Raw genomic sequence first — 14,544 nt, 5'->3', positions numbered from 1 at the left:
GGCCCTCTGAAGCGGGTTCAGCATGTCCAGGATTGTAGACTGACCTGGTTTCACCAAACTGGAACTGTTAAAATCTGACCAATCACAGCGGAGGAAGATTACGACTGTGCAGTGACGTCACTGCTCATTGATTACTCCCGTGGTCCGGTTTGACTTGGTTCTGTGGTCCTGGTTTTGAGTTCCTGTTTGACACATTCATACGTATTCAAAGCTTTGTGGGCCCAGAACCAGACCTAAGATCAGAACTGGCTTTGACTTGTTGGGTCATAGATCTAAAGTCAGGTCATTGATTAATGTGTGTCTGCAGAGGTCAGAGGTCATGCTTCTGCGCAATGAACCCTGTCTGCAAACGCCTCCGGCTCAGCCTGCCCACGCCACAGTCTGCCCCCCCCTCCACCCACAGCCTTCGGTCACCCCTATCGAGTCCTCAGCTCCTTTGCCATGATGCTTTGCTGCCACCCCCTGCTCTAGCTCATGCAAGAGGCAAAGCAGATGAGGAGGAAGGTTACCTGCTGGTGGAGGAAGATACCACCGACTCCAGCCTTGTCATCACAATGGGTGAGATGTGCACACAGAACAGAATCGATATCTGATCAACCAAATAATTTTAACCTGAAAGTATTTCCTTTTTTTTGGTCCAGAGTTCATTTTGACAGGCAATTTTCATTTGCCTGTAGTCTTTTGACGAAAATAGATTTTACTTTTAGTCATATTTTATTTATCTGAAATGCTTAAATTGTCTAGTTTTAGTTGTCAAATATCCAAATGTCTGACAAAATCTGTGACAGATGAAGTCTAAAATCTAAAAGGTTCAGTTGAAGTTCAATGTGTGATTTAAATTCTATACATCTGTCTATCCTGTTGAGATGGTATTCAATGAAGGTTAAAACATGCAGTGCAGAAACATGATTTTTTTTCTGGCTTTACTAAATGGAACAGCAGTGCTGGATTTCCCAAATGTAAAATGTTTGAAGTCCCTCCCACCACCAGGAAAAAAAAGAAAAACACACTCTGATTGGCTTTCTCTCCGACTCCTCGTCCAGTTTTTAATCTTGTCAGTTACATTTTATCTGGTTTCACTCACTTAATTTTTATTAGCTGTTTTGCTCTCATTATTTATTGATGACCCTTTTAAGTAAAACATTTCCATGATGACAGAATCTCTCATTAGGTCCCGTTTTATCTCTGTCAGCAAATAAAGTTATACATGACGTTTCAGACCAGATCCAGTCCAGCTGATACAGGATCTGGATCTGAATGTTGATTCTTCTCCGTAGAAGACAGTCAGATGGAGGTGAAGGCAGCCAGGAGGAGAGCACTGAGGAAGAGGCGGGGCAAACAAACTGAGGAGGAAGAGGAGCCAAGGGATGGGGCCTCAGAAAGTGATGAGGAGGAAGCATCAGTAGGGGTGGAGATTGACAGACAGCTGGACCAATCACTGGAGAGCAAGTCCAAACAACACAATCTGACAACAGTGAATGTCAGGAACATCATCCATGTGAGCTCATATGATCACACACCTAGTCACACACGATGACGTGATCACACACACCTGATTCTGAATTTGCTGTCTCATTTGTTGTCAGTAATGTTGTAATCAGTCTGACCTCTGGCCTACAGGAAGTGATCACAAATGAACATGTGGTGGCCATGATGAAAGCAGCCATTAATGAGACCGAGGCCATACCTCCATTTGTGAGTCCGTCTTCATCATCCAATCAGAGCTCGAGATTGGAATTCATTAACATATTAGCTACTCCTTCCTGATCTGATTCTGCTGTGTCTGTTCGTGTAGGAGCCCAAGATGACCCGATCCAGGTTCAAAGAAGTTGTGGAAAAAGGAGTGGTGAGGAAACATCTGTCCATTAACATTTGTTGATCTGTGGGACAGATGTTCAGTGCTTGTTTGTAGATGAAGTTAAAGGTCAGTGCAGATGTTACAGGTATTACTGATGTTCCAGATGCTTCTGTTTCCTGTTAGGTGATTCCAGCCTGGAACATTTCACCCATCAAAAAAAACTGTGATGCCATGAAGGTAAAGTTCAGAGGTCCAACTCAGTTCCTGTCACAGATGTCACTGAAAGTTCCATGGAAGCTTAGAACGTCTCCTGTCCTTTCCTGTCTGTTATCTTTGTCCTGTCTATCAGGCTCCTCAGTTCGTTGACATCCCGCTGGCTGAGGAAGACTCCTCTGATGAAGAGTATCGACCTGATGAGGAGGAGGAGGATGAGACGGCTGAAGATGTGAGTCTGCGCTCTGATTGGATGCGCTCTGATTGGCTGCGCTCTGATTGGCCGATTGATGACTGTTGATGTTGTGCAGACGTTCCAGGAGAGCGACCTGGAGAGCACGGCGTCATCCCCCAGAGGAAGTCGTCTGGTCCGGCCAGAGGACGACAGCTGCAGCCCCTGGCAGGTAGAGCCAGGACCAGATACTGGACTGCAGTTGGACCACTGCGAGTCGATGTAACATGTGTCCCCATTCCCCACAGTCTTATCGGAGCAGATCAAGGATTTCAAAGACAGAGTTTGTCTCTATGGGCCCTCCCCCTCCTCCCAAAGCCCCGCTCCCCACCGCAGTGACTGACAGCTCCTTCTTGGAAAAGCTTCATGCAGTGGAGGAGGAGCTGGCAGTCTGCATGGAGCCGTACCAGGTAAGACCTGGACCACATCAGATCTCTCTGGTTGGGGTTTGTGCAGGTTCTGAGATAAAAGTGAGACGCTGATCCAATAAACGAGTAAATAAACAACAGTGTGTTTCCTCTCAGCCGCTGTCACAGTCAGAAGATGAGGTTGGTCTGATGGCGTACCGGACCCGGTCGAAGCGTCCACTACGGGATGTCCCACTTGGCCGACTGGAGGCAGAGCTACGAGCTCCTGACATCACACCCGACATGTATGACTCCAGCTCCACCCACGAGGACAGGGAATGGACTGATTGGCTGAGAGGTCTAATGAGCTCAGACGTGGACAACGAAGGTGAGGACATGAACATTAGCTCCGTTCCGTAATGTTGGACTTTGTCGGTGGATGTGTGGCAAAAATAAAGTCTGTTTGTCTGTCTGTCTGTCAGAGGAGTGTGATGATGAAGATGATCCAGAGTACAACTTCCTTGCTGACATCGATGAACCTGACCTTGAGGATTACCGTGATGACAAGGCTGTCCGCATCACCAGTATGTACACACAGACAGCGTAACACGAGGGGTATTCCAGAAAGCGGGTTATGTGAAAACTTATGTGAGTATGTTAACCCTGAGATGAGGGAAACTCTGAGTTATCTGTTCCAGAAAGAGGGATATCTGAAACTCAGTCAATCACCATGGTAACAGACTCACTGGCAGGTTTTCTTTTAGAAACCCTGAGTTTCTACCTGTCTCCTCCCACACAAAAGATGTTAGACATGGATTGCCCATTCATTGCCAATCCGATCGATATCGAAGTTCAGTTTATTCAAAATGCTTTACCTGGCGAAGGAATCTTCCGACTGAGATTAGATGTCCTAGCGTTTTCAGAGGTGTAACTGTTTGAACGCTACGGTATCATTTATCTCAATAACATTCTCCGGTCATACATCACCCACCTCACACACCGTGGATCTCAGCTAATTTCACATGTAGCGCTACGTTTTTTTTTTTTTTGCAAACGGTAGTTTTCTTTACATCAGTGATGCAGAGCACTTTGGAAAGGCAACAACAGTGTGTAGAGTTGTGAGAAAAGTAACTCTTGTCTCTTGTTCTGGGACACAACCCTGTAAGAAACATCAAAGAGGAATTCAACAGGATTTAGAAATTATATTCTATTATTTTAAATAATATACATTCTGCTGCTCTCCCTGTGGCAGCAGACAGCGCTTCTTTATCACCATCATCATCATCCTCCTCCTGTGATGCAGGAAAAGATTCTCAGTCTGGAATACTTACAGCTGCTGGGTGTTGAACTGTTTCATTTGGAGGCTGGATGAGGCAGATGACACCATTTTCAACTGTAGGCGGGGTTATATATACAGTATGTATAAAGTGTTACATATAAGTTTTATTTTTTAAGAGACACAAGTGCACACTTACATCTGACGTAGGCACTTGTGTCCTGGGGGGTGACAGGCTCAAACGAGTTTACCCCCGGGATGCCCTCGGCCACCGGTCGTTCCAGCTCCTCAGCCTGTCAGAGGTGGTGGTGGTGGCTCCACCTGTTTTTCGGGCTCTGCCTTCTTTCTGTTGGCTCAGCAGAATTCAAATGTTAATCTCTTTTTTTTTAATTTGTAGATTTTAGTGGGGTATTAAATGAGATGATGTTAAAATGACATTTTGTTAGGAGTTAAAATTGCTACTTGAATTAATATTTACTTTGTTTAATATCTTAAGTCAATTAAAAATAAATAATACAATTAAAATCAAAGTGAGGTACAATCATAGCCCAGCAAAATATGCCTTTTTTTTTTTTTATTATGTTTTTATGTTTCCTTTCAACTGCTTCCAAGTACGCTTCTCCCCTGATGGACTGTACCTAAATGAAAATCAGAATTTATTCATGTTACAGTACATTCAAACTTACCAGTTGTCTCAGGTAGCATTTTTTTCTCATGCCATTTCTCTTTCGCTGCTGCAGCGGTGTTACATTGCTCATCCTCTCCACAGGCCTGAATTCAGACCTCCATCTCCATTGGGGTGAAATGACGGGATCTTTTTTTTCCTCGGTTGTCGTAGTGACTCGTGGTATCAGGGCTCCATTGATGATGGCTTTTTATAGAGGTTGTGCACGCACGCAACTCAAAGTGAACCAGGTCAGATCAGCTGTTCTGGAACCGGATACTCAGTTTGTTGAACCACCTACCTGGAATACCCCCCTGGAAATGAAGATCTGTTTACAATCATAAAACGTAATAAATCTAATCATGTGACCTGACAAGCATTTGATGTTTGTTTTCCAGAGAAGGAGGTGAATGAGCTGATGGAGGAGCTTTTTGAGACGGTGAGACACACACAGACATATTAAAGACTCACAGACATATACAATGTAATATAATACAGTACAGCAACAATATAATGTGTGTGTGTGTGTGTGTGTGTGTCAGCTGAAAGATGATCTTGCAGCACAGGAAGTGGATGATGAAGGCCATGAGGAAGAGGAGGAGCCACAGGAGGAAATAAACCCTGTTCAGACACAAGCTACAGAGGAACACAACATGTGTGTAACACAACAACACATGCACACACTCAGGCACACCGGCACAATGACAGTGACTGTGTCTTTGTCTCACAGAGATCTGGGTGGTGGTGGTGATGATGATGATGAGAACCGACCAATCACAGAGCTGCGTACAGTGAAGCAGCAGCTGGCTTTCATCAGGAAAAGACAACACACATACACAATATGTGATACACACACAACATCCGCTGAACCTGACACATTGAAGCTAGACAGACAACAGAAGATCAGACTGCAGCAGCAGATACAGCAGGTACACACACACACACACACACACGCATACACACACAGCCCTGAACACTGATAATCTGTGCCTTTCTGTCTCAGCATGTCCAGCTGTTGACTCAGATCCACCTGTTGACATCACCTGTGATCCGACTTCAGAGTGAGGCAGAGACCACCAGACAGTTCCTGGTAACACACAAACACACACATGCACACTTCCTTTTAATGAGGTAGTATCGAAGTATGACACGAGCCCCCCTCAGGTGGAGCTGGACATCCTGGCCTCCAGGTCTGAGCTGCTTGTGTCCCCAGCTCTTCCTGGTTTCCGCAGTATCTTCAGGTCATCCAATCTCCAGGCAGCGCTGCAGCTGCTGGATGAGCTGAGACACGCCCCCATCAAGTACATGCCCCGCCCCCATCGACCTGACGCCAGAGGACACAGTAAGTTGTTGCTGGGAATCATGGGATGCAAAAACCATGAGCGCTGCCTGAGGTCATGCTAGGCGGCTAAAATTAGCGCCATGAACACATCACTGATGTCTGTTGTGTGTCTAGTGCGGTGTCACCCTGTCCTCCCAGCTGAACTGGCCTGGATCTTCTCTACTCGTCCAGTGTTTGTCCACCCGGAGCTGCTGCCCAGAGTCAGTCTGGACCCTGATCTGTTCTGTCCCCGGAGGACATCTGTCTTCACTGCTGCAGAGGACTGGTACACAATGGACACAGCAAATGCACAACATACAGCTTGGACAGCTGCCTTTGCTACTATGCAACTGATTCACAGCACCTGTCCCACAACTCCACCTTCACTCCAGACACATAACTACAACACAATTAGACATACTGCTACTCTTCATTCATTCAGAGTTCTAACTATTTATTGTGCAACTACTCAGTCACACAATAAATACTTAAAGTTAAGCTTAACTTTGGTGTGATTTTGTGTAACTCTGTGTGTGTGCATGCATGGCTCTTGTCAGCCTCCTGGTTCTAGGTCTCAGAAACATGGAGGGGTCATGTGACCCCACTAAGCTGGTGTCTCAGTTCCTGCTGAGGAAGACTCTGGTCCAGATCCGACGAAGAATCCTGCAGTGCTGCAGACCTGGTTTCCCCGACAACATTGTCAAGGTAACAATGACACAGTCACACCCCAACCCAAAGAACACCGCCCACATGTGGTGTCCTCTGCAGGCATTCAGATACCAGCGAGTCGTGTGGTCGATGCCGGTGGCCTGCCGACCTGTGGACCCAAAAGACCGACGCTCCCCAGTGGAACGGGAGGAGAGTGTCCTGCCTCTGTGGCTCGTGGTAGGTGATGGACACACTGCAGGAAGTAGGCTGTGATGATACTATAGTAAGAAGTCAGCTAACCCTAAGCCCCTCACCCACACACAGAGGAGTCTTCCTGTCATCTACCGGGCCATCAAACAGCAAATCATGCCCACGTTCCCCTCCCCCAACAGGGATGTTGGACCACGGCAGCGTCAGCTGGCTTTCCTCAGCTCAGCTTCCAAGACGTGGAGCTTCCCCCCTGGGACAAAGTACCCCCCCCGTGTCCCACAAAACCTTGACTTCAGGCGCATCGGCTTTGTCCTGCTTAAACAGACCCTCCCCCCTCCTCCCACTGACTCCTCCCCCATACCCGATAGACAAGTGGACCAAACTCTTGACCCGCCCCAACTCCTCCGCCGACTCCCAGTCACATCCTCTGACATAACCACCTCCTCCACTGTCTCCATGACAATAACAGAGCAAATCAGACGCCACTGTCTGACCCTCGCAGGCCTGAGGTGGAGGAGGCCATCATCTGCAACTCTTGATACAGACAAATGCCCCTCAAAAAGTGGAAAAGCATTCACTCCTCCTCCTGAAGACCACGCCTCTTATCAGGTAGATGATGATGTCATCAGGATGAATGATGAATGGATAAAGGAGGAGGAAGAGGAAAGCGAAATCCTCCTTGCCTTGTCCGAATCGTCGTCAAGCACTGCAGGGAGTCTTTCTCATGACGACGACCTAGGCAATCCTGAAAGGGTAGAGTCAGAGAATGAACAGGAAGGAGCAGTGACTTCATCCAGAGCAGCATACAGTGATGGTGATGATGGAGAGACATCTTACAATGAAAATGTCCCACCTCAGGTCTGTCACAGTGTTGCACTTGTTTGTTTGATTCCATTGATTGCCATTTTCTTGACAATTTAGTCGCAACCGGTAAAATTGATTGAAGAATAATCGAATAAAAATCTAGGAAGCAATCAATGGACAAATTGATGATAATGATGTGATGTGCAGGAGAAACTGTCGTTAGGAGGAAGTGAGGAGGAGGAAGATGAAGATGATCAGACGGAGGTAGACGACATGATGTTTGCTCAGGATTATCTGCACAGAGTAAGAACTGTGGCATCACTTCACCACTGTGGTAAATTTGACTTTTCCGAGCTGATGACACGGCGATTAATCATCATGATTTTGTTGGTATTTCCTGTTTCCTCGGCAGGTGTGTGAAGCCGTGCAGGTGTGTCCGGGCCTCTCTGAACAGGTGCTGCAGATGTTGGATCAGTTCTCATCAGTGGGGTCCCCGGGGACCTGGGAGGGCCTTGATGTTCTGTATGACGGACTGAGCAGTGTGCTGCAGCCATGGCCTCAGCTGATCAGAGACTTTGCTGGCTTCCTGAACCGAGGACAGGCCCACCGCTGTGGACTGGTTAGTGACCTCACTCTGACATCATCCAGGTACAGGACGACACTCTCTCAACTCCCTTTCTGTGTGTGTTTTTTCTCCAAGTTGTTGGAGCAACAGATGTTTGAACACAGCCGGCAGTTTCTGCGGCAGCTGGAGCGGAGCCTGGGCGATAGCTCATCCCTCTACCAGCAGGTGGTATTGATGCTGCAGGGAAGCCCCACCCCTCCAAGTGAGGACATGGACAAGGTAACATCTCATTAACATCAGCAGCTATTCATTTATTTTGATTTTGCGTTAAACCAACATGCACAATAGTGGTAATAGAAGCTGCTGATGCTAATGTTAGCTGATGTTGTTAGCTTTAATGTAAAATGAGGTTTGGTTCTGGTTTCTTCTCAGATCTGGTCTCTGCTGAAACATCATCCAGACCTGCAGGACTGTTTCCTGCAGGTCTACACCCACAGCCCTGAGGTGGACTCAGGGCCGCAGACCAGAAACTCAGACAGGAAGGAAGTCAGACTGACACAGACAGGAAGTGATGCAGAAGAAGAGTCCAACAGGGATAAGGTCATCACCTGGACCCGGTGAGGCACACACACAGATGGAGATCAGGATAATAGACGTAAAGGTGGTCCAGGTAAAGGGTCAGCGTAATATCTCTCTCTATCTGTGTCTCTATCTCAGGGAGGCGGACCGGGTAATCCTGACAGCGTGTCAGCGGGGAGGAGCCAATAGGAAAACCTTCAGACACGTCTCTGCTCACCTTGGAAACAGGACTGCACACCAGGTGAGAGGGGTGGGCGGCTGTGTGGTCCAGGTACTGGTTCTGTGGAGGATCAGTCCTCACTGTTTCTTTCCTCCAGGTGAGTCTCCGCTTTCATTACCTGATGACCCTTTTCCAGTCTGCATCCGAGAAGTCCACTTCTGTTTCCTCAGAAGGCCAGCCAATCAGCAGACAAGAGGCGGCACCTGACTAACCACTGAATCTTTGTCAGTTTAAGTCCACTTCAGAGTCTGTTCCAGATCCTCTGCTTTAAGACTGAACAAAGGAGGGTGAATGGGACCCGTTGAGAACTCCTGGAGCATAGCAGACCAGATCCGAGACATGTTTTAAAACTGAGTCCAGAACCAGGACATTCTCAGACCTGGTTTAGAGCACTGTACCAAACCCTGACTGATACAGAGCTGATTCCATAGTTATGAAGAAGAATCTGAGTCTGAGATCAACAACAAATCATACTTCTCTGCTGTGGGTGCATTGGGGGCGTGGTCAGACAGTAAAGTGATCACATGACACAGGTGCCACGAGGCTCAGGTCTCTAATCAGCTTCTTTGGGCAGTGAAGGATCAATAAGATGATTATGTCAGTGACATCATGTAAACAGACCATGTGACTTCACCTCAGTCCTTGTTTTTGTTTCTGCAGCTTCACAAACATCAAATCTGTTTTTGAGGAGCTTGGACTTCCCATGATGCATCAGTGTTAACAGCTGAAATTGATTAATTAATTAAAAGCGTTTTTTAAACTGATTGGTTGTTTTGTTTTGTTTTTTCTTCTGATTATTGGCTATTAACATTTCTGTTTGAACCGTTTCAGACCAATCATGACACATATCGCATATTGTAGGTTTGGGAGGTCTCAAAATAATCGCACTGTGATTGGCAGGACATCTGTCCAATGAGACGGTCAATGACGTCCGCTGTGGCCCAATCAAAGCGCAGCTTTCCTTTTCTCCAGACAGGTGGACGGAGCTCAGGGATTGGTCAAGGTGGCTTCAGCGAGGCGGGCTAATACCGGAAACACGATAATCTAGCCTTCAGAATAAACGCGCAAGTGAGGGAGAGGCATGGACCAAAGAGAGCCGCCTCACAGTCTCGTGCCGTTAATGTTTGATTCTATGAATGTGAATTCATCCTTCATTCACCAACACCCGGCTGCTCTATGTCTTTCCAAAGGGATTTACATGTGAAAGCGTTGACCGGAAACGTGCTCCCACCGCTGTGGTGCTGTCGGGGGGTGAAGAGGCTCCTGGTCGGTCGGTCTCCACCGTCATCTTTCCGTTATTTTCCGCTGTTCTTCCATCATGGCGGCAGCTGTCCGCCTCCTTCCTGTCGTCACGTTCATGCTCATGTCTTGTTTTCCTGACACGTCGTCCTCGCGCAGAGACGTGCTAGAGCTCGGGGACGCGGACTTCGACTACCTGGCAACGGAGCACGAGACCATGCTGGTGAAATTCTACGCTCCATGGTAACCGGGGGGAGGGGCCTTAAAATGGGTTAAATGTGTCTCTGAAAGGATCATGGCGGACAGCCCCCTAACCCTAACCCTAACCCTGTCCTAACACACTTCTTCCTTACCTTCCTTGACTCCTACCACATGATTTCCCATGTCTCCTCCCCTCCTTCTATCCTCCTCACTCCACCCCTCCTCTCCTCCTCCTTTTCTCTCCTTCTCTCCTCTCCTCCTTTCCTTCTCACCTCCCTTCCTCTCCTCCTTTCCTTCTCACCTCCCCTCCTCTCTCCTCCTCCTTTTCTCTCCTTCTCTCCTCTCCTCCTTTCCTTCTCACCTCCCTTCCTCTCCTCCTTTCCTTCTCACCTCCCATCCTCTCCTCCTCCTTTTCTCTTCTTCTCTCCTCTCCTCCTTTCCTTCTCACCTCCCCTCCTCTCTCCTCTCCTCCTCCTCTCCTCCTCTCAGGTGTGGTCATTGTAAGAAACTGGCACCAGAATTTGAGAGAGCTGCAACCAGACTGAAGGGAAGCGTTCAATTAGCAAAGGTAATCCATTGAGCTCTGTTGTTTTAGAACAGGAAGAGTGCAACAGTCCAGTTACTGTCCCACCTGTCTCAGGTGGACTGTACCTCTAACTCAGAGACCTGTGGTCGTTTTGGAGTGTCTGGTTACCCCAGTCTGAAGATTTTCAGGTATGGAAGAGACTCCTCACCCTACGATGGACCTCGCACTGCAGGTGAGAAAGAAACCAAGAAATGTAAGTATTTTTATCCTCTACTGTCAATGTCAAGCCCCGCCCACTGTATTATGTCACCACATACATGAACCTGGAAATATTACTATATGACGGGATTAAACAGGTGTGTGTATGTATGTGTGTGTTAAGATGGGATCCATCACTACATGATGAAACAGACAGGTCCGGACTCAGTCCATTTGAAGACTGAGGACGACCTCCAGACCTTCATCAACCACTTTGATGCCAGTATTGTAGGTAGGTCAGGTGATATTGCTGTGTGTTAATTGATGTTGCTGGTGCCATGGTAATGTGTTGCTGTATGTCAGGTGTCTTCTCGGCTTTTGAAAGCTCTGGTCTCTCTGAGTTCCTGAAAGCTGCTGCTCTACTCAGGGACCAGTTCAGGTTCGCTCATACCACCAACCTTCAGCTGGGGCAGGGGTATGGCACCCATTCAGAGTGAGTCTGACAGCACGTTGCACATGGTCTCAGTCTCTACGACGCTGCTGTGTCACATGACCTGTTCTCCTGAATCTTCCTGTGTGTCTTACCTGTTCCAGGAGCATCCTGTTGTTCAGACCTCCCAGACTGAGCAGTCAGTTTGAGGACAGCGTGGTTGTCTTCAAGGACCACATGACCATTGGCTCTCTGAGACGCTTCATCAGAGACCACATGTTAGTTCACTTGTCTCTTTCTCTCCCTACTCTCCCAAACCTTGTGCCCCCCCCCCCAATAGTTCTGCCCAAGGTTTCGTGGAGGTATATGTTGGTCTCTTCAAATCATTTTATAAAGAGTTTGATGTAACTTGTTTATTTGTTAACCTGTTCACCTGTTTATTTACCTGCCCTTAGTTATGGTCTGTGTCCTCACATGACCTTGGAGAACCAGGATCGTCTGAAAGTTCGTGACCTTCTGACAGTTTATTATGACCTGGACTATCAGCACAACATCAGAGGGTCCAACTACTGGAGGAACAGGTCTCACACACACTCTCACACACACACACACACACACACACACACAAACACGCACATACGTTTAATCTCTTCCCCTTGTGCCATAATTCCAGGGTGATGAAAGTGGTGACAAAATACAGTGGGCGGGGCTTGATATTCTCAGTAGCTAATAAGAAGGACTTCCTATCTGAGCTGGTGGAAGACTTTGGTCTGGGGACGTCTGATGGAGGAGAGATGCCCTTCGTCACTATCCGGACAAAACTGGGCCACAAGTACGCCATGAGGGAGGAGTTCACGTAAGTAATTGGGTCTCACCTGTGACCTCATACAGGCTGACCAATCAGATGAGTGAAGTGATGTGTGTGTTTCAGGAGGGACGGCCAATCCCTGCAGAGGTTCCTAGAAAACTTCTTCTCAGATCGACTCAAACGCTATGTTAAGTCTGAGCCTGCACCTGAGAGGAACCATGGCTCCGTGAAGGTGAGTCAGGAGCAAGAAACTGTTCTGTATGAACTCTGACCAAACTGTGACCTCTGACCCCTGGTTGTGTACAGCTGGTTGTTGCCGAGACTTTTGATGACATCGTCAATGATCCAGATAAAGACGTCCTGATCCAATTCTTTTCTCCGTCCTGTCCTCATTGCAAGAAACTGGAGCCTGTCTACAGGGAGCTGGCTGACATGGTATGTCTTCACCATCATCATCATCATTATCACTGTCATCTGCTGCTCTTGGCTGTTGTCGCAGTAACGCATGAAAGGTCAGATCAGCTGTATGTGCTGCAGAGACTCAGGTATGTTGGACTCACTCTACTGAAGACCTTCTTTGACTTGTGGTGGTGTGTGTGGCGTGGTCTGCTGGGGAGGAGCATCTCAGCAGCTGACAGGAAGAGACAGAACTAACTGGTCAGTAGAGCCAGCTTCTGGGATGTCAGATGAAGGTTGACTCCCACCTCATGCAGGACTCACTCTACTAGTCCAACCAGCACAGATACACATACATACGCCCAAATGTAAATAACCTCCCTTCCCCTATTTACTATTTTATTGCTATTATTTTTCCCCTATTTTTACGTTTGTGTCTTCTAATATTGTTGTCTTGTTCCTTTTATTGGATGGATTGAATTATAAATCAGCTTGTGCTTGCACTGTTAACATCAGGCTAACCTTCCTCTCTTCCTCTCGCTAACCCTCCCTCCCCCTCCCTCCATCAGCTTTTTCCTGATCCTGGCATCACTATTGCCAAGATGAACGCTGTTGACAACGATGTCCCGCTGGGCTACGATGTCCAAGGGTGAGTGGACTGAGCCTCTAGTACCAAACACTGTGACTGAGTGTCAAGGATAGAGCTGTTTAGCATGCTGACTTCAACAGAAGCAGAACAGAGGCTGGACACCGACATTGGTTGATGTCAGGCCCGGTTTGTTGATGTCCATGTTTGCTGTCCTCAGGTTTCCAACCATCTACTTTGCTCCAGTGGGTAGGAAGAATGAGCCCATTCGATACCAGGTAACAAACTTTGACCTCTGACCTCTTTGGTAAAAGTCAGTAGTCAGCTAATCAGGTGATGTCCCTTTTGTGTCTACAGGGAAGTCGAGAGCTCAAGGATTTCGTGAAGTTCCTGAAGCGTGAGGCAAGCCACAATTTCATCATCAGCAGGTCAAAGGATGAACTCTAACACATCCATCACCCACCAATCTGGTTTCCACAATGACCAACTGTTAGGCTGAGGATGAGGCAGGACAGACCCGGACCTCAACAAAAAATGATCAGATCTGACTTAATGACTGTGTGGGGGGAAAAAACTAAAACCATGAGACTAAACAAATGACTCCTATTGACATCACAGCAGAAATAAACCAAAAAACGAAGTACGTTTTTGGAAGTACGTACCAAAAAGGGTCTTTTCACAATAAAACAGGGCCACCATGCCAGTAACTTGTCCTCACATCGATCCAGTTGTTTGATCTTCAGACTCAGACAGAGGAGGTGGCTGTCATGAAAGCTGCTCTCTGATTGGTCACAAATTCATGACCTGCTGAGTCTTACTGTAAAATGTCTTTTCAAAATATACTTAACTGATGGTTTTCTGCCACCTGCACGTCTGCGCAACAGAGCACATGTTTATTTTATATGCAAAACCTGAAATTTTTTGTTTGGTTTTATAATTATTTATTATATATTTATTTGGATGTGGGCGTGTGTTTACTTATGTGAATTGATTTCCTGTTCAGGCCAAAGTGGGGAGAGAATATTTAATAAAGATTTGGACTGATTCAAAGTCTGTTCTTTGTCTGTGTCAAATCAGTCGGACATGATGATGATGAGAAAAACACAAGATCGTAAAAATCAGGTCATTACCTCAAGGATGAAAGATGTTTTTTTTTTTGTTTTTTTTTTTGGGGGGGGGGTTACTGACAAAAACTTAACTTACTGATGACTTATTTATTTAGGAAAGGCAAGGCCAGTTTATTTATAGAGCGCATTTCAGCATACTTTACATACATACAGAGA

General features: G+C 47.0%; 1 protein-coding gene and 1 long non-coding RNA gene across 4 annotated transcripts; one reads left to right on the top strand and one right to left on the bottom strand.

The window, feature by feature from the left end:
* Positions 1-1,046: 1,046 nt before the first annotated feature.
* LOC115050571 (uncharacterized) lies at positions 1,047-10,473 on the bottom strand. The gene is made up of 5 exons (XR_003841213.1): positions 7,563-10,473; positions 4,553-7,454; positions 4,066-4,212; positions 3,922-3,983; positions 1,047-3,749 (listed from the first exon to the last, which is right to left on the bottom strand). It is a non-coding gene; the product is annotated as an uncharacterized LOC115050571 (long non-coding RNA).
* On the top strand, positions 9,921-14,288 carry LOC115050568 (protein disulfide-isomerase A3-like). Of its 3 annotated transcripts, none has more exons than XM_029513437.1 (13): positions 9,921-10,359; positions 10,807-10,885; positions 10,958-11,075; positions 11,226-11,333; positions 11,405-11,534; positions 11,636-11,749; positions 11,927-12,052; positions 12,145-12,327; positions 12,403-12,511; positions 12,586-12,714; positions 13,245-13,324; positions 13,482-13,539; positions 13,619-14,288. In XM_029513437.1, the coding sequence occupies exons 1-13, from the start codon at positions 10,196-10,198 to the stop codon at positions 13,706-13,708; spliced, it is 1,488 nt and encodes a 495-aa protein (XP_029369297.1). In that variant the 5' UTR covers positions 9,921-10,195; the 3' UTR covers positions 13,709-14,288. The 3 variants fall into 3 exon arrangements, with proteins under 3 accessions (XP_029369297.1, XP_029369298.1, XP_029369296.1); XM_029513438.1 differs by having other exon boundaries at positions 10,958-11,096; positions 12,679-12,714; XM_029513436.1 differs by having other exon boundaries at positions 10,958-11,096.
* The last annotated feature ends 256 nt before the right edge of the window (positions 14,289-14,544 follow it).

Source organism: Echeneis naucrates, chromosome 11 (genome assembly GCF_900963305.1).
Source record: "Echeneis naucrates chromosome 11, fEcheNa1.1, whole genome shotgun sequence".
NCBI classification, from domain to species: Eukaryota; Metazoa; Chordata; class Actinopteri; order Carangiformes; family Echeneidae; genus Echeneis; species Echeneis naucrates.
This window is presented reverse-complemented; position numbering and strand designations above follow the sequence as displayed.

Bases quoted from the DNA above. Each gene is read 5' to 3' on its own strand.
- LOC115050568 (XM_029513436.1), top strand. From the start codon at position 10,196: ATGGCGGCAGCTGTCCGCCTCCTTCCTGTCGTCACGTTCATGCTCATG. The intron at 12,328-12,402 runs GTAAGTAATTGG...TGTGTGTTTCAG, and splicing joins GCCATGAGGGAGGAGTTCAC to GAGGGACGGCCAATCCCTGC. The intron at 13,325-13,481 runs GTGAGTGGACTG...TGCTGTCCTCAG, and splicing joins CTGGGCTACGATGTCCAAGG to GTTTCCAACCATCTACTTTG.